Genomic DNA, 24,299 nt, shown 5'->3' on the forward strand with positions numbered 1-24,299 from the left:
AGTCGGACATCCTTGGCGCTGCTGCGGAGCCAGGAGAGGCTCCTACCACCACCACTGCGCTCACCAGCCGTGAGCCCGACTTCTGCCTGAGTGCACTGACCAGCGGGGGGGCAGCTTCTGCACTGAGCATCTGCCCCCTGGTGGTCAGTGCGCATCCTAGCGACCCGTTCTGCCATTCAGTCAATCTGCATGTTAGCCTTTCATTATATAGGATTTTACATATTAACTAGCAAGTATGTGAAACAGGGATTAGCATACGTCCCAAAGCACCAGAGCCTGTGCCCTGAGGATGCTGCCACACCCACTGCAGCACTAACGCCGGCCAGGCTGCCTGAGCAGAGCTGCCTTCTCCCGCCGATGCCCACGTGGGGACATGACCCACAGGCCTCCACTGGAGAATGTGTGGGCCCAGAATGTCTGTCCAGGGCAGCTGGTTAGCGCATCTGTATGTCTGTCCCAGAGGCTGCAATGCTAGGGCCCTGCTGTGACCTCGATGGGCTCCTCTCCCTACAGGCTGGGCCTGGTGACTCACAGGCGTGGTGCACAGGGTGACAGCGGCCAGGGAAGCCTCAGGCCACAGGACACTCTTAGTGATGGGCAGCAGGGAGCTCTGGGAATAGAATCTCAGCCCTGGGTTGGCCTGCTCCTGAAATGCTTCCTGTCTGCTTAGCAGAATGAGCCCCACCTTCAGCTTTTAATAGTCTGTGAGTTTCAGGGAACGTCCTGTCACAGCGGGAGATGGGGAGCATGAGAGGCGGGGGTGGGGGGAGGTGTCGTGGCAGCGCATCCTCACCCATTAGCCTCTCTTTCCTCTCGCTGATGCTTTTGAGTCTCTCATTTCCTTGGGTTCACGTGAGTGGGGGATCTGAACAGATAGGGGGGATATTCAAACAGTTGTTGAATGCTTGCTGAATGCAGCAGGGACTTGAGAAGGACAGAGGGGAATAGGAAACAGCCCCTGGCTTCTGGAGCTAATCAGTAGCCCGGCTGGAGATGGTTGGAGGCCAGCGGTGAGAGAATAAGGTGTAGATGTTTGAGTCCTGAGGTCCCAGATACCTCCTTTCTCTGCCCAGCACAGCGATGACCTGGGTTTTAGAACTGCCCTTTAGTGTTCCCCAGGCTCGCACCCCAGGACAGACCGTCAGGTTGCCCGCAGTTTGCAGAGTGAGGAGCTGAATTAACAGCCACCAGGGCTGGGACTGAGTGAGGCCAAGTGAGCATCTCACCTCGGGCAGAATCAAAGGGTCTGCCACGCCAGCAACCTGGGCGGTCTCCCTCCCCCTCCCGCTTCTCTCAGCTGGAGTCCACTGGCGTGGGCACAGGTCAGGGCAAGGGAGTTCTAGGTCCAGGAACTCAAAGCATTAGCATCTGCCCAGGGCAGGTAGAGTGCGGATTTCACAGAGCCATTCCAGACCAATCCAGTTGTACAGTGAGAACTACCGTCCTGCCGAGGGAGCATTGCCAGAAAGGAAAAGGTGTGTGAAAAGCAGTCATCCTGAACTTGCAGTCGGCCGGGCAAAAAGCACAGGCAGACGTACAACCTTCCCACCACGGCCACTGCATTTTACAGCTGTTCCTGTTGGAATAGCTGTAGGGGTAGGGATGATGTAGGTGCCCCTCACCCCGGAGGAAACACAAAGGGTTCGTTTGGGCTCATCCACAGGAGGCCACGTTGGTTTCATTGGGGCTCAGCTATTTTTTATGTATTTATACTCTTCCAGGCACGCTAATTGCTTTCTGGCGGAACTAAATATTTAGAGGAAACCTCCTTTGTAAAATACTTGAGAGTGCATATCTAGGCAATTAGAGAAATCAGTATCACCTACAACGTTTTAAGAGTGTGCACACCTCTTCTAGAAACTTTTAGGCCATGTCTCACTCCTGGAGATTGTGATTTTATTGCACTTCATCTACAAGTTAGTAGCTGACTGAAGAATGCTATGTGAACAATTTGCTCTGCTTCTGGAGATGGTTAACACCCTAAAACCGTGAGGCAGTAACAAGGGTTTTAAAAATGTGACTCACTCACTTTTACCAGGCATGGCACCTGCCATGCCTTACAAGTCAAGTTTACTTTCCATTTCAATAGCAAGTGGTCCTTAGAAGGACCGCCCTCTTGCTTACGGGATTTGACTCCGCGCGTGCGCGAGTAGGAAACTTGCAGTGTAATGAGTGACATCATCATGGCATTGCATTGGAGTTCTCATAAAGCTTCTCTAAGAGCTTCTGTTAACGTGCAAGCAGCCTCTCCTGCCATCTTCTGCAAAAACCAGCTGTTTCTCTCTCTCTCTCTTCTATTGTGTGCATTCCCACAGAGTTCATTAGGATGCACTGTACCTCCAACCCGGACTGGTGGATGCCCTCGGAGGAGCAGATAAACAAAGTGTTCAGCGACGCCGTGGGCCATGCCCGGCAGGGCCGCGCGGTGGGGACGTTCCTGCACAACGGCGGCTCGTTCTACGAAGGCCTCGACCACCAGGCCCCCCAGGACGACGTCTTCAGTAAGAACTCCCAGGATGGGTCTGGGGACTAGTGGACAAAACCTTCCCGCGGCAGCGGCCGGTCCTCTCCAGAGTCGCCATCGTGACTGTCCTGTCTCCATCGCTGTAGAGCCCACCGCATGGCGTCCGCCAGGATGCACATCCTCAGTCTTAACTCTCTGACCTTCTGCCGCGGTTCCCGGACGGAAATGCGTTTTGGGTTGTTGGGGAAGTCTGTGGAGCCTGCCGCAGGTTTTCAGAATTCTATATTATAAAGGGAAAAGGCTATCATTGATCTTAGAAGACCACGTGGTGAGGAAGGGGGCCGGGGAGTGGAGACAAACTCCTGGTCACCTGTCCGAGATCTTCACATCAGTCCTGCTTCCTGCACAGAGCTGGCCCCCATGGAAGATTGGGCTGTGTTCCTGCCCACGAGGGAAGGTAGAGACAAGGGTTATTGAAAGGGACAGGAGCAAGCATTCTCTTTAATTCAAATAAGTCGTCTTTATGTTTTCCAAAGACTTGAATTCATGCTTCTCGGCAAAGACATCAGATAGGTGACGTAATATGCTCTGTCTCCATTGACAGAGCCTATTATTGAGTAGAAGCCAGAGAACAGAGGCCATCTCTAGACAGTGATTAGTTGAAAGCTATTTTTCTCGATTATTTTTACCAAAAAAAAAATCCTCTGCCAGGTTGATCAGGGAGGCACTAAGTGACCTCTGGAGTTTACAGACAGTCATAGTTTTCATTGTGTCAGTCAGGAAACATCCAGAGATCCCAGCCATTGTAAAATGCTTGACTCTGTAGGTTCCAATAACCGTAAGTCAGGCTCTGTTGACACAGTGCCAAAGTGGCGGGTTAAACAAGGAGCATTTCTGTCAGCCCGTGGTTCGGTGCACTGAAGACCAAACAAGTGGTGTGGCTGATGGTGTCGGCTGGGTTGACCAGATGTCCCGGAATTGCGTGTACACAGCTTTAAGGCCGTTCTGACAGCTCTGCAATGGGCTTGTGCAATTTCTCTGAAATTTGAGGGTCTTTGTGTGCTCAGTTGATCTCTAGAATTTGCATAAAACTTGTTTCTCGTTGTCACTGATGAAAATTGTTTCTTCCCAACTGTGTGTGCCTGCTTCCCCCAATACTCCCCTGAGCTACCAGCTCTGTTAACACCCACCGTCCCTGGTTTAATTTGTTGAGCCCCCTTTGTGTGAATCAGTAGTGTCTTACCCAGATGCTGCAGATAGAGGCTAGGAACTGTTCGGAGGGCCTTGGGTTTGGACCTCAGAGAGGTTTGGACCTCAGACTAATGCTGGTGTCACATCCTTTGTAAGCAAAAGGCTAAGTGGACAGCACTGGTTTTGTTTGTTTTGGGGGTTTTGGGACAGCATTGTTGATGGCTGTTAATGTCATCTACAGACATGACTATAAAGATTTTGGAAATTCATTTAAAGTTTATGAGTATCCATTTTTAAAGCAGTTATTTTTGCCATTTTTTTGTTAAAGTAAAATATTCCTTTATGTTCAACAATTTGCATCAACTAAATGCACAGGCCTAGAAATAGGTCCTTCTTTAGCTTTTTAAATAGTTTCAACCATTGAAAGGTTTAATATTTATAGAGATGGTCATTTGTCAGATCTGTAAAGTTGTGGAGGGAGGACTAATATTTTGATCCTATATTGAAAAGGTTACCTAAAATCTTGAGGGTTTTTTTTTTTTTTTTAAGAAATTATAAGGGCGAAAGAGATGTTGTTTATGGGTACCATGAGACTAATATTTGGCTATACAAAGAAAAAAATACTTCTGAAGAGTTTTAGAGGTCTAGGAAATCAGTATTTTGTAAGATTCTTTGGTAACATGAAATCTTGGCCAGAAGAAAAATAACCACTATAACCTGTCAGTCCATCTTATTTTTCTTGTTTTGCATTGGATTTTGTTATCCATAGTTCTGAGTGCATATCCCCCCACTTTTTTTTTTTTTTTTTTGTATAGCAGCAATATTTGACCACTGCTTTTTTCATTTTCTTAGAGGGAGTGGAAGGGAGAGGGAGAGACAGAGAGAAACATCGTTGTGAGAGGGGCACATCTATTGGTTGCCTCCTGCATGCACCCCACCAGGGCTAGGGAACCTGCAACCATGTGCCCTTGACTGGAATTTGCACCCTGGGGCCCTGCCATCCACAGGATGTGCTCTATCCACTGAGCCAAACCTGCTAGGGCTGCCCACTGCTTGTAAAAGCATTCAGCTCTTACCATTTTCCTAAAATCTTGAGAACTGCACACACCTTCACATCTCCGCATCACGTGGCGTGTGCTCCCCTGTGTGAGCTGGTCTTTGCTGACGGTGACGATGAGAGCATGTCTGCACTCTCCTTGGCCTTATGGCCAGCGTGCTGATGACAAAGCGCTGACACCACTCCCGTTACCACCCAGCCGCCTGGCTGCACACAACCTTGCTCCGAAGGCTCCCCTGGTCTCTTGCCCCTCGTCCCCTTTCCAGGCGAATTGTTTCTGTATCCGCTGTTCTCCACTCTTTCCCACTTTGCAAAACGCTGGAACTTCATATTGGCTCAGAAAGATGACTGAGCATCACACCGCCCGTCGGGCTCCCTCTCCTGGAACTAGGACCTGCCTCCCCCTGCCCCTGGGCAGACATTCTGTTACGTTCTTCTCTGCCCGTGTATTCCTGTCTAGCCCAGCCCGCCCAGGAGCTACAGCACGCTTGGGCGGTGACACAGGATCTGCTTAGATATTGTCCCATCTCCTTGGTCCCCGTCCCATGCCATCCTCTAGGCTTCCCCTTTAAGGCTAGTATGTTAGCTGGTCCGTGGTGGTCGCCTGCGTGGACACCCGATGTCTAAGTCAGGGCTTGCAGAGACGGCTCACTCGCTTTTCGGCAGGACCGGCGTGGCCGCTGTGTAGGACGGTTCAAAGCTCGCTGTCCCTGCTGTCAGCCTTTCCACTGACCTCTCTGGAGACCTGAAGATGGTTCTTATTTTCTCGATTTAATTTTCTACATCTTTGTTTGGAATTGGACGAATTGTTCTCGAGACAAGAAACGTAGACTCAGCTTTTAGAATCTTCCCTGAGTCGGTGGAGCCTGGGTATAAAGCAGGTCGCGTTGGCTCAGCTCCGGACTCAGCCGGGCTCCTGTGCATTGGCGTAGGAGGAGCTGGCAGGACTGGCCTGCCACCAACCACTAACGTCATGTTTTGTGACCGCGTGTGGGCCCTCACCCCGCTGTCCGAAGTGCCCATACCTTCCAACAGGCACAGCCTCTTGATGTGTCCTGAGTTTTTCCAAGTTAAAGCCTGTCACGAAGCGTACCTGCTTTCACAGTGGCCTGGAGTTCCGCTGGGCTCAGCACGCTAGTCCAGCGGCCTGCCTTGGAGGACATAGGCCAGGAACTTGGGAACTGTAGTCTGTAGTCACATTCCTCACTGTCTTTGAAGGTGCGCTGTTCAGAATTTTAGCAGTGAACCTCAATGCCAAGGGCTTTGGAGATAAACGCTAGGCATTAAAGTTCGCGCCATCCCCTTCTGCTTGAAAGTATTTCATCCGGCCCTCGAGCCCTGGCATCACCACTCTCTTGTTCCTCGTGTTCACCACAGCGTTGAGGTTATTGTCACCGTTGGCGTTTCACAGGCGTCGCTAGGAACAGAGAGGATAATGTGGAGTATCGGCATAAGATTGCTGTCACCCCCTTTGGTAGGGGAATCGGGTACATTTGACTGCTTCACAGCTTTAGATATGGATTCTTTTATAATCTGGGTCTGTCTTAGCCCTTCTAAATCATCAAAACATTGACCTTAGAGATGCCTTCATTAGGATTATAAGGAGGTTTAATTATTACAATGTATTTGATCTGACTACTCCATGTGTCCACTATCAGTAGAATGGTTTCTTCAGTCCAGTAAATATCAGGTGCTTTCCCCAGATTTGGACAATACTCCAAGCTTGGGAGTCTGCAAGTTCATGATTTCTACATCTTTCTGCCACCTTGAATGGCTTTTCCTTCTGCTGCTGTCAGAGTATGGATGAAGGATCAAATAAGATGAAATGTGCACTAGTTTCAGAAAAACAAACATAACAGAGCCTTCGATTAGATTCTGTCATTTATTATATGCTCTAGAATTTAAACCTCTGACCCACTGACTACCTCCTTAGTTTTTTTTTTTAGATTTTAATCATTTAAAATACCTCATTCTTAGGTCACTTCATTTTTTAGAAAATATTTAAATGTATAACTTCTCATTCAGTCCTGTGTCATTTCACAGTACAGAGCTGTGTGATATTTGACAGCTCAGATACAAACTTTGAGAAATGTAATAGAAAATGATTTTGCACATATGGTGCAAGTCTGGCTAATGTCTATGTAATGTGGCAACACTTAACCAAAACTGCCTGGCAAAACATGTCAAACGGAATGCCTGAGTCAGAGTTCTAATGTAGATGTGTCTGAACAGCAGCATGTATCATTATGATATATTTTTGTAAACATGCTTCTTGCTGTGGTGTAAGTACCGGATAAAAATAACCACTTTGCTTGGAATAATTAGGAAAATGTCACCCAGTCAATGGCCCTCTAGCATTGTCAGCCAGTGGCTCTTCTTTTTGTGTTGTTTTTTAGAGGAGAATGAGGAATTGATACCAGACAATGTGGAGTGCAAAAATAATCACCCATCCATATTTGCCTCCTAATATGTAAAACTTAAAGCTGTGCCATATATTTACAAACAAGAGACCATTTTGACCCTCCACCGTAGACTTATTTGTGAAAAGTATTGAAGGACCGTGCTCCTGATCAGTTTGGCTATTGAAACCTCTTAAGTTACCAATATTTGTGGTAAACGTGACCAGTTTAATTTTTCTCGTGAGCATAAGGGCTAGATTTTCACTGAGTCACACTTCCCCAGATTGCAATGAAAATACACCTGCTAATGAGACTTGTTCAAACACCAGTTCATTCTCAGAACAACTGCACCAATACAAGGGCCCAGGGGTCTTTGCCTTGTTGGAAAGCTGAGGTCCCTCCAGAACCACGGACAGCAACAGTAATGCCCACAGCTGATGGTCATCGAGCTCCTGTGTGCCGGGTGCTTTGCTAAGGCTGCTACTGTCATCACCGTTTTATTGGTGAGGTCTCTGCCCAGGATATCAGCTAATAAAAGGATCAATTTGGGCTCATTGAGCAGAATGCCTAGTTCGGTTTTCCCTGTAGTCAAAGTTCTCAAATAAATAAATAAATAATCTTTTTTAAAAAGTAGTGAATAAATTTAAATCTTTTATTTGTTCGGATTTATTCTATACTTTCCCAGTATAAAAATGCAAGGATATCAAAGCAAACATTTAGACTGAGCGAAGTGATATTTTTGGGGTGGACTCCTAGATGTCAGACACGGCATCCGTCAGCCAATGTTCCATTTGCTTCTGCCCTGTGTCCGTAGCCTTTGACTCGACGAGTCTGGTTGGAAAAGAGGGTTTTGATTTTTGATGTCACTGTGAAAACTGTCGTGAAGATTTTGTAGGAAAAATAACAGTAACCTGTCGATTCTTTCCTGTGGTTGTGGCTTTACCATCTCTGTCTGTGTGTAAGTTCAAGAGCATGCCAAGGCCAGGAAGGCGTGGCTTGTGTTCCTTGGAAACGGGGCATGCCGAACCCAGAGCTGGGTCCCGAAACGTTCCACGTCTCTGGTCCGGCTGCCCCTGCCCCGTGTAAGCATTGCCTTTATGTCTCTGGAGCTCTATGTAGCAGCCTGACGCTGGGCCGACCTGCCTTTTCCCTGTTTTCTATGACGAACACTCGTGGAGAAACTGTGACAAATCCATTGACCTTGATATTTTTATTGTGGGAGTCCTGTTGATTCTCTACGAATCCCTTCTCTTGGATTGTACTGTGTAGAGTTTGAACGCCCACTTAGGGACAAGTGAATAGAACTATACATGCATAGTGTAATATAGAATAGCAGGATTTTTTTGTGGACAATTTATATAGAAGAGTGCGTTGTTTTTTAAGTGGTAGGCACCTTTCTTTTAGGAACTGAAAATGTTATACGAGTTTTTTAAGCATTTAATATTTTTTAATTATCAGAAACATTTGTTACTAGAGCCAGTTATTTCAGGTGTTCTAATTGGAGTATTGATTTTATTACCTCATATACCTCTAGAAGGCCACGTGTTCTGTTGGAGATAAAAATTGCACAATAAATGTCAAGTCTCTGTTAAGTGTTTTAACTTGCTTTATTTTTTTGTATCTTTAATTCTTTGAAGTCACTTTGCTGGGTTTTTTTTTTTTCTTTCTTTCTTTAAGGAGAATGATTTTCTCCCTTATCTCTGAGTGCCAAAGCTTTTCTCCTTAACTCCGAATGCCAAGAAAATGTTAAATACTTGGTACCCAAGTAAAAGCTCTCAGTTATGTCAGGGGACTGACCAAAAACCGTCCAAAAATTTCCATTTGACCCAGTGAATGGAAGGGACAACCAGGGATGATCTATCTAGGAGAGAGACGGTGTCAAAGATTTCCTTCCAGTGTTTTGTACATTCACACTTTACACACCTCTTTCCTACTCACAGTACCTTTCTCTCAGGAGGAGGCAAACACCCTGCCCCTGCTACGCATGGCCCTGAACAATGAACAGATGCTGATTATATATGGCTTTTATTTAATTTATTTATTTTTAATCCTCACCTAAAGACATGCTTAGAGGAAAGGGGGAGAGAGGGGGAAAAAAAACACGGATGTGAGAGAGAAACCTGGATCTCTTGCCTTCCATACACTCCCCGACCGGGGATCAAACCCACAACCCAGGTATGGCTGTGTTTAAGTTCGGGAGTTGAGCTGGCACCAGTTTGGCTCAGTGGTAGAGCGTCGGTCCGCGGACTGAAAGGTCCTGGGTTCAATTCCGGTCAAGGTCATGTATCTTGGTTGCGGGCACATCCCCAGTAGGGGGTGTGCAAGAGACAGCTGGTCGATGATTATCTCTCATCGATGTTTCTAACTCTCTATCCCTCTCTGTGAAAAATCAATAAAATATATATATTTTTTAAAAGTTCGGGAGTTGAGCCAAAACCGGTTTGGCTCAGTGGATAGAGCATCAGCCTGCAGATTGAAGGGTCCCAGGTTCGATTCCAGTCAGGGGCATGTACCTTGGTTGTGGGCACATTCCCAATGGGAGGTGTGTGAGGGGCAGCTGATAGATGTTTCTAACTTTGTGTCCATCTCCCTCTCTGTAGAAAATCAATAATTTTTTTTTTTTTTAAGTTCGGGAGTTGGAACTGACAACCTTTGGGTGCATAGGACAACGCTCAAACAACTGAGCCACTCTAGCAGGGCTACTTATGGTTTTTAAATAGTGATCTGAGCACAAAAGCAAAGTAGCTATGGATAAAGTGGCATGATTGTATCTTCTCACTTTGAGTTATTGCATAGAATGCAAATCTGATGTATCAACTCCTATAGAACAACATTGAAGTATTGTTTCATGAGTCAGATGAAGTGAACACTAAGACAAAATACATTGTTTCATTTTAGGGAAAATATAAAGATGTTTTATTTTTGCACTAGAAGATGCAATGTCTTAACCCATAGTTATGAATGGAAGAGCAACAATTAATATTTGACAAAGGAGGCACGAATATACAATGGAGTCAAGACAGTCTCTTCAATAAATGGTGTTGGGAAAATTGGACAGATACATGCAAAAGAATGAAACTAGATCACCAGCTTACACCAGACACAAAAATAAACTCAAAATGGATACAGGACTTAAACATAAGACGGGAAACCATAAAAATACTAGAAGCATCCACAGGCAGCAAAATCTCAGACATGCCAAAAGAACTTCTTCACTGATACTGCCCCTAGGGCAATGGGAGCTAAAGAGAAAATAAATAAAAGGGACTACATCAAAATAAAACGCTTTTTTACAGTAAAAGAAACCATGAACAAAACAACAAGAAAGCCCACTGTGTGGGAGAACATATTTGCAAATAATACCATTGATAAAGGTTTAATCTCCAACATCTACAGACAGCTTATACAACTAAATAAAAGGAAGATGAATGATCCAATTAAAAAATGGGCAATGGGCCTAAATAGAATATTCTCAAAAAAAGACAGAAGGAAGGCCAAAAGGCACATGAAAACATGCTCAAAGTCACTAATTATCTGAGAGATGCAAATCAAAACAACAATGCAGTACCATCTCACACCTATCAGAATGGCCAACATCAACAAATCAACAAACAACAAGTGTTGGCGAGGTTGTGGATAAAAAGGAACCCTCGTGCACTGCTGGTGGGAATGCAGACTGGTGCAACCCCTGTGGAGAACAGTGTGGAGTTTCCTCAAAAAACTGAAAGTAGAACTCCCATTTGACCCAGTAATCCCACTCCTAGGAATATATCCCAAGAAACTAGAAACACCAATCAGAAAGGATATATGCACCCCTATATTCATAGCAGCACAATCTACAATAGCTAGAATCTGGAAACAGCCTAGGTGCCCGTCAGCAGATGATTGGATCCAAAAACTATGGTACATCTACACAATGGAATACTATGCTACCATAAAAAAGAAGGAATTCTCATCATTTGCAGCAACCTGGATGGAATTGGAGAACATCATGCTGAGTGAAATAAGCCAGTCAATGAAAGAGAAACACCACATGACCTCACTCATTTATGGATAATAAAGAACATTATAAACTGATGAACCAAAAGATAGATATAGAGACAGTAAAACAACAAGCAGACTGTCAAATTACAGCGGGGAGGGTAGAGAGATCTGGAGGAGTTAATAGATCAACCGAAGGACTTGTATACATGCATATAAGTACAACCAATGGACACAAAACTCTGGGGAAGGAGGGTATGTATGGGGGGGGGGGGGGAGGGGGCAATGTTTAAATATGTACACAGATAATTTAATTTTAAAAAAAAGGAAGAAAAAAAAAGAAGAAAAAAATGAATGGAAGAGCAAGAATTTAGTCCAAATAACCTGAGTTTGAATTAGGATCACAATTAAAATTATTTCATTCTAAAACAGTAAAAGGATTAAATGACTTGGGTTTTGGATGTTTTGTGGCAGTTTGTACAAGGTAAAACTATAGATAAAAAATAAGTATTAGGGCCAAGACCGGTTTGGCTCAGTGGATAGAATGTTGGCCTGCGGAAACCTGGGTTCCATTCCGGTCAAGGGCATGTATCTTGGTTGCGGACACGTCCCCAGGAGTGGGTGTGCAGGAGGCAGCTGATCGATGATTCTCTCTCATCGATGTTTCTAATTCTCTATCCCTCTCCCTTCTTCTCTGTAAAAAACTAATAAAATAAATTTATTTTTTAAAAAGTATTAGGAACAAATTCTGCAGGATACAAAATCAATATATAAAAATTAATTGTATTTCTAGACACTAGCAATAAGTAACTAAGAAAACAATTTCATTTTCAATAACATTGGAAAGAAAATATTTAGAAATAAACTTAACAAAATAAATATCTATAGGCTCTGTATACTGTGAAGACTACATCATTAGAAGAAAATTTAAAAGATCTAAAAATAATGGCAAGCCACACCATGATAAAGGACTGGAAGAATTATTAAGGTGGTAATACTCCCCAAATGGATCTACAGGTTTATTGCGATTCCTAGCCAAATCTTAGCCGACTTCTCTAGAAATTGGCAGGCTAACCAAAAATGAAAATGCAGGAAACCCAGGTGGGCAACAAAAACAAAGCCTTCCATTCACCATCAATTGATTTTTCACGAAGGTGCCCAGACAACCCAATGGGGAAAGAATGGTCCTTTCAACAAATGGTGCTGGGACAACAAGATATCCATGTCCCAAAGGATGGTGAGGCTCCCTACCTCACGCCATGTACAAAAAGTAAAATAGGCCACAGGCCTAAATGGAAGAGCTAGAGTTATAGAACTCCTTAGTGAAACAAGAGTACACCTTCATGATCTTGAATTAGACTCGTCTGTTCCCTATGACACACAAACGACAAGAGAAGGCAATAGGTAAATTAGACTTCATCAAAAAGGAAAACGTTTGTGCTTCAAAGAACACTACAAAAATAAGAGCCCACAGGAGGGGATAAGATATTTGCAAATCATGTATCTGATAAGTGACCGGTTGGTGGCATATGACCTCCTGTGAAGAGTCTGCCGGGAGGGAGCCAGGGAACCAATGCCCCTCCTCCCTGCCATCTCCTCTGAGGCTCCACGCCAGCTGGGAGCCATTGACACCTGGGCAGGAGCACCCATGGATGTCCATAAGGCGAGCCCCCTCGTTCATGAACAAGGTGCAGAAGGGCTCAAGGGAAGATACTGGACACCATTGGTAATGAGGGTAAGTCATCCAGTTCAAAGGTACCTCTGGTTCCACCTCACTGAAATCTAGAGTTAACTTTACATAAGTGATCTTAGTTCTTAATAACTTGAATAGTTAACATGTAGTAAGTCAGTAGGTAAGTGCTTTACTATCATTGCATTGAATCTTCTTAATGAGCCCCTGAGGTAAACTCCAATATTACCCCACCCCCGACTCTAAAGGTGAGAAAACTGATGCTGAGCAACATGTGCCCAAGGTCAAGAGCTCGTGGTGAAGCCAAGTTACTAACCCAGGTGAGCCACCTCCAGGTGAGAAGCCCGTGTTCTAACGCCAGAACAACTGATCCTCGAAGGTAATATCTACAAGACTTTCAAGACTGGGAGAAAAAAGTTGCGACTGTGAGGCTGATAAAACAGTAACTACCTCTTGACCACCCAGCTCTGGCTGATCAAACTATAATCTCTCAGTTTGGCCTGAGAAGACTGCTGCTCAAAACCCTGGGGAAAATGCACGGATGAATACAGGTGCAGTCCCTGGGTGCCAGGCCAGTCTTGGTTCTGATTCAGTCCTAATGCTCAACAGAGACAGCTTCCGTGCCTCCACCGAGCAGTATTCTCTGCTCCTGACTTTAAGAAACATGCTTGCTTTTATGGATGAATGAACAAATGACTGGATAAATGATAAAGTAGGATATCTTGGTCCTTGTACTTATCAGTTGTCAAATTTTAATGCATTCAACCATAATTTTGAAATACAACTTTAAGATAAACATTCTCATTTCATAAAAATGTTATGGAACAGATTAATCCTTTTTTTTTTTTTCTTTCCCATCTTTACTATTAAATCTCAAAACTCATCAAGCCAAAAAGGGGAAAAAAGAAAAAAAAAAGAAAGAAAAAACGATGTAAGAATACTATTAATGAAAATGAAATATAATTAACAGTAGGCTGCATAGTGAAATAGAAGCAGGGGGCCCAGAAAATGTAACCAAAAATAAGAACAGTTTTTTTAGTTCTGGCCTGGTAGCTCCATTGGTTAGAGCATTGTCCCGATGTTGTAGATTCAATCCCCAGTCGGGGCACCATACAAGCATCAACCAATGGATGCATAAATAAGTGGAACAGTAAATCGATGTTCGTCTTGCTCCTTTCCTCTTTCTAAGATCAATAATTTTTTAAAGATAGTTTTTAAAACCCAAGGTCCATTTTCCAGCAGAAAGTGAGATTTAAAGCCGACACTCTTCATTCTACCCAGATTCCAGGAAGGAATCCAGGCCCCCTTTGGGTGTGAGGAACAGGGAGATGAAAATGTCTCCTAGTCTGTCTCCTATTTTGTGCCAATTATGATTTTTTTTCTCTCCTTCGTGGCAACACAGAAGCATGTTTAATTCAATTGGGGGAAAAAACATAATAATTATGTTTAATTGTGGCTTTTGTTGTGTTTTCTATTAACACTTTGTGCTAAATAATTACCCTTTAAGTTACTGATCTATTTTTGGATAGACTGCTTTTTCTGTGACTACAGAAGAATGTCAAAGCCAAAGCTAGGCTCATGACATGTGAAATACATAATAGCTTTAAAATTGGTAAAGAGTGAAGAACTCTGTCATAATAGGGAAAATCTCATGCATCTATAGGGATCTATAAACATTTCTTTAATGAAGAAGTATGGAAACCTGATGAGAAGTATGAAGGAAGCCCATTCTTTGAAGTGTCAATTCATTCCTTCTATGGATAGAAGGAATTTATAGATCTTCTAATTCACTAGGCAGTTGCCATCACTTATGGAAAAGTAAGGCCCAGAATTCTAACTTGCTCAAGTTCATGCATTTGTCAACTAGTTGCCCAGTGCATGAAATTTGTGCGCGGGGGCGGGGAGGGGGGGAGAGAAGATGTCCCTCAGCCCAGCCTGCACCCTCTCCAATCTAGGACATCCCTCTCACAATCCAGGACTGCTGTCTCATACCTGTTCACCTGCCTGCCTGATCACCCCTAACCACTCTGCCTGCCAGCCTGCTTGCCCCCAACTGCCCTTCCTGGCTGGTCTCCCAGAAGGTCTCCTGGTCTAATTAGCATATTGCCCTTTCATTAGAATAGATATCTATTTTTTTTAATGTATTTTTTATTGATTTTTTACAGAGAGGAGGAGAGAGGGATAGAAAGCTAGAAACGTCGATGAGAGAGAAACATCGACCAGCTGCCTCTTGCACACCCCCTACCGGGGATGTGCCCGCAACCAATGTACATGCCCTTGACCGGAATCGAACCCGGGACCCATCAGTCCCCAGACCGACGCTCTACCACTGAGCCAAACCGGTTTTGGCTAGTATAGATATCTAAATGAATATCAAAATAATCCAGTCCCCTGGAAACATGAGGTTTTTTACAACCACTTGTTCAAATTCCGTATTTGGGTGTGTCTCTTTTTTCCTTGGTTGCCAGGAAACTCTTTGGTGTTCAGTTGTATCTCAGTTGATGCTTCCCTTAGCTCAACTTCTCTGAAAGCCCGTTCTCTACCACCATAGACCATTTTTTTTCTTCCTCTCTTTGCATTAATCTTTGAAAATTATAGCAGTGTTTTATTATTACAAGCTGCCTATTTCTACCTGGGAGTAGGTGATGTGCATTAGAATGCTTCCTGGAACATAAATGGTGTTCAAACACTAACCTGAGAAATCAGAGGTCTCCTTCCCCTCTCTCTGCCATCTACTCCCCACATCCCCACACCAACAAAAACATTTAAAACTGTTTGTTCCGAATTAGGCACCTGGCGTCGATATCTTCCCATCGTTGCTGTCACTGGACCTCCAGGGTTCTGTCCCCTGTTTGTCTACAGTGGGGATAAAGATCTGATGGAGCCGAGGCCAATTTGGTTCAGTGGTAGAGCATCGGTCTGCAGACTGAAAGGTCCCAGGTTCGATTCCGGTCAAGGGCATGTACTTTGGTTGCGGGAACATCCCCGGAAGGGGGTGTGCAAGAGGCAGCTGGGCGATGTTTCTCTCTTATCGACGTTTCTAGCTCTCTATCCCTCTCCCTTCCTCTCTGCTAAAAATCAATAAAATATATTTAAAAAAAAAATCTGATGGATAAGGAGAAAGGAAGGATTTTGCCTGGAGGGAAGTGCATGAGACTCTAAGGCTCCTGATCACTCCTCTGAGGTCCTAGGTGGGAGCCGTTAAGCAGAGCAAGGCCTGAGCATGAATCTGACAAAAAAAAGTTGGCAGGGGCGGTAATTTAAGAGAAGCAACTATGGTTTAAATCATGGAGGCCTCAGGCTTAACTTGTTACTGCAGCATACCTGAGTTTATCTTGACTTATTACAAGAGTGATTCTAACTCCTGGGTATTGACGTGTCTCTCTCTCTCATATCAATAAACGAAATTACAAAATGTTTTTTTTAAGGAAAAAGAAGAGAAATATGAAATAAAATGGGTGTTTAGCCTTGACAGTTCAAAAGGGAGATGGAACTAAAGTTGGTTTTTGTTAGTTGCTGGGGAAGAACCAGAACAGGAAGAGACAAGAAACAATGACTTTAAAGGCACTCATAGAAAACGAGGGCCTCTAGATGAGCATGGACTCAGGATTTCCTAGGAAATTTCAAGGACTTCTTGAATCCCCTAAAGCTTGTCCATGGTCCCCACATCAGGAACCCCTAATTGGGAACCTTGTTCTCTGCTCGGAATCACTTTTTCCCTGACAGTTTATCTTACACTTTGTTTCTTCTCCTTATAGCACTTGGCTGCATTGGAAGGCTTTGGAGTAACATACACTGATAACTGCTGTAAAATGTTAAATGAATTGCTCAAACTATTAGTCTAGGAAGAGAGTATTAGGCAAACAGATGAGCCTGTTCCCAAAACGAAAATCCCACTCCTAAAAAAGCGTTGTGCTACGATCATTATTGGAGCAAAGCAGCTTCACTCCCCCAAATACCCTAACCGTTAATGCATGCGTGTCTCAACACTATGCCAAGCCTTAATCCAACGGATGCTTTAATATTAAAAACTTTATGGTATAACCTCCCTGGCCAGATGCATAATTTGGAACAACTGCTTAGGTTATAGTGTCTCCCTTCCTCTCTCTAAAATCAATTTAAATTTTTGTTTTAAAAGGTTATGGTATAGTAATAAAAATATGTACAGGGAAACATTTTTTAAAATATATTTTATTGATTTTTTTACAGAGAGGAAGGGAGAGAGATAGAGAGCTAGAAGCATCGATGAGAGAGAAACATTGAGCAGCCGTCTCCTGCATACCCCCTCTACTGGGGATGTGCCCGCAACCAAGGTACGTGCCCTTGATGGAAATCGAACCTGGGACATTTCAGTCTGCTGGCTGACGCTCTATCCACCGAGCCAAACCGGTTTCGGCAGGGAAACATTTGTAAGGACAATGATTCCGTGCTGGGAACAGTCCTTGCCATTCTGTTAGACAGACAAGCCTGCCCATTTATTTTGCAGGCAGAGCACCCTGCAGACTGAGCCACCCACGTCATCCCCCACCCTCCCCGGTGCTCTCTTCCGAAAAGCGAGTGGGCTTGAGTGCCTCCCCCGTGCAGTGGTATCTGTCCGGCGCGCAGATGTTTCGATTGCCGAGGTACCAAGTGCCTTGCCATGAAAAGCGCTTGGAGAGAATATTGAAAATCTGGCCACTTAAATGTGTTCCTAAAATGAAGCTACTTTTTTTTTACAAACAAGTAACCAGATAAGGATCCAATGCTTTTGCCAAGTACCTTTGAAGTCATTGTTTCTTGTCTATTCCTGTCCTGGTTCTTACCCGGCAACTAACAAAAACCAACTTTAGTTCCATCTCCCTTTTGAACTGTCAAAGCTAAACAGCCATTTTTTAAATATTTCTCTTCTTTTTCCTTAACATTTTGTGGTTTTATTTATCGATTTGAGAGAGAGAGAGACACATCAATTTTCATTGTTCCACTTATTCCTTAGTTGATTCTTGTTTGTGCCTTGACCTGGCATCGAACCCACATCCTTGGCATATCAAGACGATGCTCTAACCAACTGAGCCACCCAGTGAGAGACTTTTCTCAAAGCGTTTATGGCGTGGTTAGGAGATGCGAGGCTCTCTGTGAGTGGTCAGTCCTGGGCCCTGCCCTTGCTCTCCCGTTTCCCCTCACCTGGGAAAAGGTGGGATATGGAGGAAAACACTGGGCACCTTTTCACACCAGCTGAGCTGTCACTCAAACAGCAGGCCCTGGTTGGACAGAATCAGAAATAGCCCCTCTGAGAGCTGATTGCTTTGAGACAGGGCAGTGGGCTCCTGCAGAGACCATGCCCGGCTCAGTTTCTCCAAGGACACAGCTTGTAATACATGGATCTGGGAGGCTCCCTTATACTTCGGTCACATAGGTTACAGCTTACCTTGCAGCTTTTTAAAAATCGTCCACACCCACTTTTAAATGGCCTGCCCAACGTGAGTAGTTTTCTCCTGGAGTCCCATGCTTAAAGCCTATGTGATAGCAAAAAGTCCCTGGTTAAATCTTTATTCTTTTTTTTAAAATATATTTTATTGGCCGAAACCGGTTTGGCTCAATGGATAGAGCGTCAGCTTGGGGACTGAAAGGTCCCGGGTTCGATTCCGGTCAGGGGCATGTACCTTGGTTGCGGGCACATCCCCAGTGGGGGGCGTGCAGGAGGCAGCCGATCTATGTTTCTCTCTCATCGATGTTTCTAACTCTCTCTCTCTCTCCCTTCCTCTCTGTAAAAAATCAATAAAATATATTAAAAAAATATATATATATATGATTTTTTACAGAGAGGAAGGTAGAGGGTTTGAGTTAGAAACATCAATGAGAGAGAAACATAGATCGGCTGCCTCCTGCACGCCCCCCACTGGGGATGTGCCCGCAAGCAAGGTACATGCCCCTGACCGGAATCAAATCTGGGACCTTTCAGTCCGCAGGCCCGCGCTCTATCCACTGAGCTAAACCGGTTAAATCTGAAGAAATGAGGAACCTTTGTAATAATTTGAACAATAAAGATTGATTTTAAAAAAAAAATAAACCGGTTAAATCTTTATTCTTAAAAACCAACATTCTTTTAGTAGAGTAGAAAGGATGAGTAACTTTCAAAATAATTGCAGGCGAGAGAGAGAAAAGCCTTGTGGAAAAGAAATCACTTGGGCCCAAATGTGCGAAAGTTGAAAGATGGTTTTATTACTAAACTATGCCTTATTGTCAACTTTGGTCTTGGTGGTTTTGTGATAGTTTCAAAGTCTTCAACATGTTTGGCAAAGGAAGCAAATGGCTCTTCCCGTTGGCATTGTGGGTGGCAGGGAATAGCCACAGGAATACCCTGGAAATCTGAAAGGAAAACAAGCAACATTACGGCGGCTCGGATTGTTCCACTGTTTCTCCTCCAATTGCTCCCAGTAGGTCCTCCTTTATCTGTCACGGTATTCTGTTGCTTGCATAGCACTATGACAATATGGTCATTAAATGTGTATGCCTTGTGATACTTACAGCTCTGAGATATCAGGAGACCATTTTTTTCACCTTTTTATATCTTTCCTATTTTTTTAAACTTTATTTTTTAATTAAAGTTTTCATTCAGGATTATTTTGTGCTAGTGGCCCAGTGCACGAATTCATGCATATTGAAAGGGAATTAATTAGAAGAAATATTTTAATATTGCTATTCGCCCTTTCTCTACAATAGAAGTGTCAACCAAATTCATGATCGAAACACACTCATGCAATTGGCGCCAAGGAGACCTTTATATGTATTGCGTATGTGTGAATCAACTTAGCCTTTTATAGATATAGAATAAACTTGCTTAATTAGACCTGCTTTCTGATTTAGCTAAACTTCTTCCAGCCCACTGAAGCACCCCAACTTCTCTTTCAGGTAATTGTCATCAACACAGCAGTAAATATCAACATGAAGCAGATTATTATTGTAGATCACACAGGGAGAACAAAGGGTAAAATATTTAACTGCAGCAGGGTTTGACTTTTATTTACATTTACTTCTTCAAAGCCCTGGTGCTTGTCGTCAATCGGTGGAGACCACATCCTGAAAGGACATGCCTGGAAAACTGCTGAATATTGCCAAAACTGGTTTGGCTCAGTGGACTGAAAGGTCCCAGGTTCGATTCAGGTCAAGGGCATGTACCTTGGTTGCGGGCACATCCCCAGTAGGGGGTGTGCAGGAGGCAGCTGATCGATGTTTCTCTCTCATTAATGTTTCTAACTCTCTCTCTTTCTCTCTGTGAAAAATCAATAAAAATATATTTTAAAAAACAAACAAACAAACAAAAAAAACAACTGCTGAATATTTAGATCTTCCCCTGGGACCTCTCCTAAAAACTCCACCTTAAAACCATTAGGACAGAGTACCCAGCACTCTCTCCCTCCAGGGTCCTCTCCCTTTTCCTTCCCTTCACCAAGACAGGTTACCATTACCTTCCTCACTCCCAAGCAACTAGAGCGCTCCCGATAATTCTATAGCTTGTTTCCTCAGCCCATTTCTCCTAGAAATTATTTTTCCTACCTCGGTAATTTTATAAACTAACTAGAAGCCCAATGCACAAAATTCGTTCAAGGGGTTTGGCCCTCACAGCCCCAGCTTAGTCTGGAAGGTTGTCCAGAAGGAAGTCCAGAAGGACGTCTAGAAGGATGTCCAGAAGGTCATTCGGCTGTCCGGTCCAGAGGCCTGGTGCACTGGTTTCTGCACCAGTGGGGTCCCTCGGCCTGGCCTGAGGGAAGCAATGGACCTCCATGCTGCCATAGCCCGGAGTGTTGTTGACTATTGCCCCAACTTATCCACCAGGTCACTGGGCTCAGCCCGCTGTCCATGTCAATCCCACAGAGCACGAGGTAGTGGGGGAAGCAGCCGGCAGCCGGTAAGGAGCCTGAGCCCACCTGGGTGCCGCGGAGCTTCTGCTCATCCCAGCCCCACTGCACCTGCCACACTTGGGCATGCAGAGGGAGTGTCCACGGAAGAGGTTCACCAGCTGTGAGCCCAGTGTTTGGTACCATCTGTCAGCTGAACGGCACTCCTACTATGGGAGCACGCTGACCACTAGAAGGCAGCTCCTGCATTGAGTGTCTGCCCCCTGGTGGTCGGTGTGCATCATAGCTACTGGCGGTTGTCCAGTAGCTTAGGCATATATATATATATATATATATATATATATATATATATATATATATATATAGACTAGAGGCCTGGTGCATGAAATTTGTGCACCAGGGGTCCCCTCAGCCCAGCTTGCACCCTCTCCAATCCGGGACCCCTTGGAGGACATCCCTCTCACAATCCTAGACCACTGGCTCCTAATGGTTCACCTGCCTGCCTGGTTGTCCCTAACTGCCTCCACTGCTGGCCTGATCACCCCTCACTGCCAGCCTGGTTGCCCCTAACTCCCCCCCGTGCTGGCCTGGCCACGCCTTACTGCCCCCCCCCCCCCACTGGCCTGGTCACACCTTACTGTTCCCCCTGTTGACCTAGTCACCCCTAACTGTCCCCCTCTGCCAGCCTGATCTCCCCTAACTGCCACCCCACTGGCCTAGTTGCCCCTTCACTGCCCCCTGATAGCCTAATCACCCTCAACTAGCCCCCCCCACCCCCGCCAACCTGGTCACCCCTAACTGCCCTTCCCCCTCTGGCCTGTTCACCCCATGCAACCTGCTATTCGGTCATTTGGTTGTCCCTCACTAACCCCCTGATCAGCCTGGTTGTAGGCAGCCATCTTTGTGAGGCTGTGAGGGTCAATTTGCATATTACCTCTTTATTATATAGGATAGATGTTCTCTTATAGTTTGGATCTTGGCTCTGAATTCTTTCCTAGTCAGAACCCAAGTACCAAGGGTGCTGATCCCAGATCCCTTTTGTCTACAACAAAAGGAGAGGAACTTATTTTAACAATGTTCATAGCATGGTTAGGTCTCCTCATAGAAAATGAATTGATGATTCACAAACACAAAATAGATTTTGTTATAGAGATCCTTTTTTTCAGTCAATAAGCCAGCTTACCCATTCACCATCTTCATCAGTCTTGGGTCTAACTAGGTTTGACTGCTTCCTAAAAATCAAGTTTATCCTCAAAAGATGAAATAGGGACATTCCGTCAAACCTATTTTCACAAATGGGTCACATATACTCTAGTTCAGTGTTTTCCAACCTTCTCTCATGATGAGAATCACCTGGTGGAGTAGTTAAAACACAGATTCCTGAATCCCAACTAAGAAGTGCTAAACTAGAATTTTTGAGAACATATAGGTAAAATTGCATACCTAACTTAGTGCTCTGTATATAAAATCTGTCTTAGAGCACTAGTTAAGTATACAATTTTACCTATATGTTCCCAAAAATTCTAGTTTAGCACTTCTTAGTTGGGATTCAGGAATCTGTGTTTTAACTACTCCACCAGGTGATTCTCATCATGAGAGAAGGTTGGGAAACACTGCTCTAGTTAACTCCCAAGCAGGCATTCCAAACATATCCTGAAGATGGCAGCATTGTTAGAATAAGATAGCCTCATAGGAGATTTTTCTTTAAAGGAACGCTTAGTTGAACTTTAATGTTTACTAAAAATATTATTTTTTTTTAAAATATATTTTATTGATATTTTACAGAGAGGAAGGGAGAGAGATAGAGAGCTAGAAACGTCAATGAGAGAGAAACATCGACCAGCTGCCTCTTGCACACCCCCCACCGGGGATGTGCCCGCAACCAATGTACATGCCCTTGACCGGAATCGAACCCGGGACCTTTCAGTCCGCAGACCGACGCTCTACCACTGAGCCAAACCGGTTTCGGCTAAAAATATTATTGACATTATTTTATGGTCATTCTTTGGATACAATTCCAAATCTACCCTCCCCCCAATAAATTACATTTTAAAAATATTATTTTATAAGAGAATTCATAGTGATCTTTCTTTAAATTTTACAATCCCAATAACTACCTATCGTGTCTTAATGCAGCCATGCCTGGCCAGTTTGACTCAGTGACTGAGTGTCGACCTATGCACAAATAAGGGGAACAACAAATCGATGTTTCTCTCTCTTAAAAAAAAAAAATCAATAAATTTTTTTAAAAGGTTTTTAAGAGAATAGATCTTAAAAGTTCTCATCACAAAAGGAACACTTTGTAACTAAGTATGGTGACAGACTTTAACTAGACTTATTGTGGTCATCATTTTGCAATATATACAAATATTGAATCATTATGCTGCACACCTGAACTATTATAATATTGTGTGTCCATTATACCTCAAAAAAAAAAAAAAGAAGTAAATAACTAATAAGAAAAATTGAATTCCTTTAATCTGAAAACACTGCCAAGCTTTGCGGGGTGGCCTTCAGGACACAGCAAGGCCCTGGGCCTCAAAGAAGTGACAGTAGCTGAGACACTCCCCCAGGAGGAATGCCAGGCTAGGCAGAAAAGAAGTCCCATGGATCAAATGAGGTGGAAACAACTGTGACATATATTTCTTTCCTTCTGGAGGTCCAGACTTTTTCACATTTAGAAGAAACAGATTTTCTATATCAAATATACACTGCCCATAAAATTTTAAATTGCTTCAATCTGAGTTTAACAGCCACCTCTCCTTTCATCTCTTACTAAATCATCCAAGGCTATTTCTAGAATTCAATAAGAAAATTTATAATAAAAATGGGTTTCAGAGTTTTCTCAGATTTATTTAATATTTCTACTGAGAATAGGTAAACCAAAATTCAGAACTGCAGCAGGAAACAATACCTTGAAGCTATACTTAGGAGGAAACATGTTAGATACACAGAATTACAAGAGACAGTAGTTTCAAAGCAGGCACAAGACTTTTATCCATTATGATTCTCCAGATCCTGCAGAAATGTAGCCATGTGGAATGCACTCAATACTGAAGGCCACAGACCATCTGTATCTACACTCAGGGAATGAAAATGCACATTGAAATTCCAGTTAGAATAAAACTGGGTTAGACTGATTGGACATACTATCCATTGAAGAGCAATGTGCATATTCTGCACATAGTCTGTCCCTCTTGTCTAGAACACTCTCCACCCCCACTGTCTGTGTGCCTGGCCTTGAAGGGCACTTCCAGGAGGAGGTTTTCCTACCCACGCTGCCCAGGTAGTTATAGGGTAGCACAGAGCCTCATGACACAAAGCACTCAAAAAATATTTGTTAATGTAATGATTAAAGGTTCAGTTTCTAGATTTTATTTTTCAGTCTTCTCTGGCATCGTTTTACAATGACCAGTAGTGAGATCTGAGAGTATTTCAGATTCTATAAAACAGAATTAAGCACACCACCATGTTGAGTTCCAACAGTATACGCCCCTATTACTGGGGAGTGGAAATCCTTATGGGTAACTTTTGAAATCTAATGATGATAAATTTAACCCAAGTTAAAAACAAGAGAGGAGAAACCAAGATGTTGGCATAGGTAATTCCTGAAATTGCTGCCTCGAACAAACACTTATAAACTACAACTAAAAGACAAAATGGACATCATCTAGAACCACAG

At 43.8% G+C, this 24,299-nt stretch overlaps 1 protein-coding gene across 2 annotated transcripts in view; it reads left to right on the forward strand.

Annotated features, from left to right (window-relative positions):
- BEND4 (BEN domain containing 4) overlaps positions 1-8,706 on the forward strand; it is a 38,172-nt gene extending 29,466 nt beyond the window's left edge. Inside the window, exon 5 of one of the 2 annotated variants that reach the window (XM_036417538.2) lies at positions 2,316-8,706. In XM_036417538.2, the coding sequence (XP_036273431.1) occupies positions 2,316-2,533 (218 nt within the window). In that variant the 3' untranslated portion in view covers positions 2,534-8,706. The remainder of the gene's footprint in view (positions 1-2,315) is intronic. The other variant, XM_036417544.2, reaches the window with a different exon arrangement.
- The last annotated feature ends 15,593 nt before the right edge of the window (positions 8,707-24,299 follow it).

Source organism: Pipistrellus kuhlii, unplaced genomic scaffold (assembly GCF_014108245.1).
Source record: "Pipistrellus kuhlii isolate mPipKuh1 unplaced genomic scaffold, mPipKuh1.p scaffold_m20_p_1, whole genome shotgun sequence".
Taxonomy (NCBI): domain Eukaryota; kingdom Metazoa; phylum Chordata; class Mammalia; order Chiroptera; family Vespertilionidae; genus Pipistrellus; species Pipistrellus kuhlii.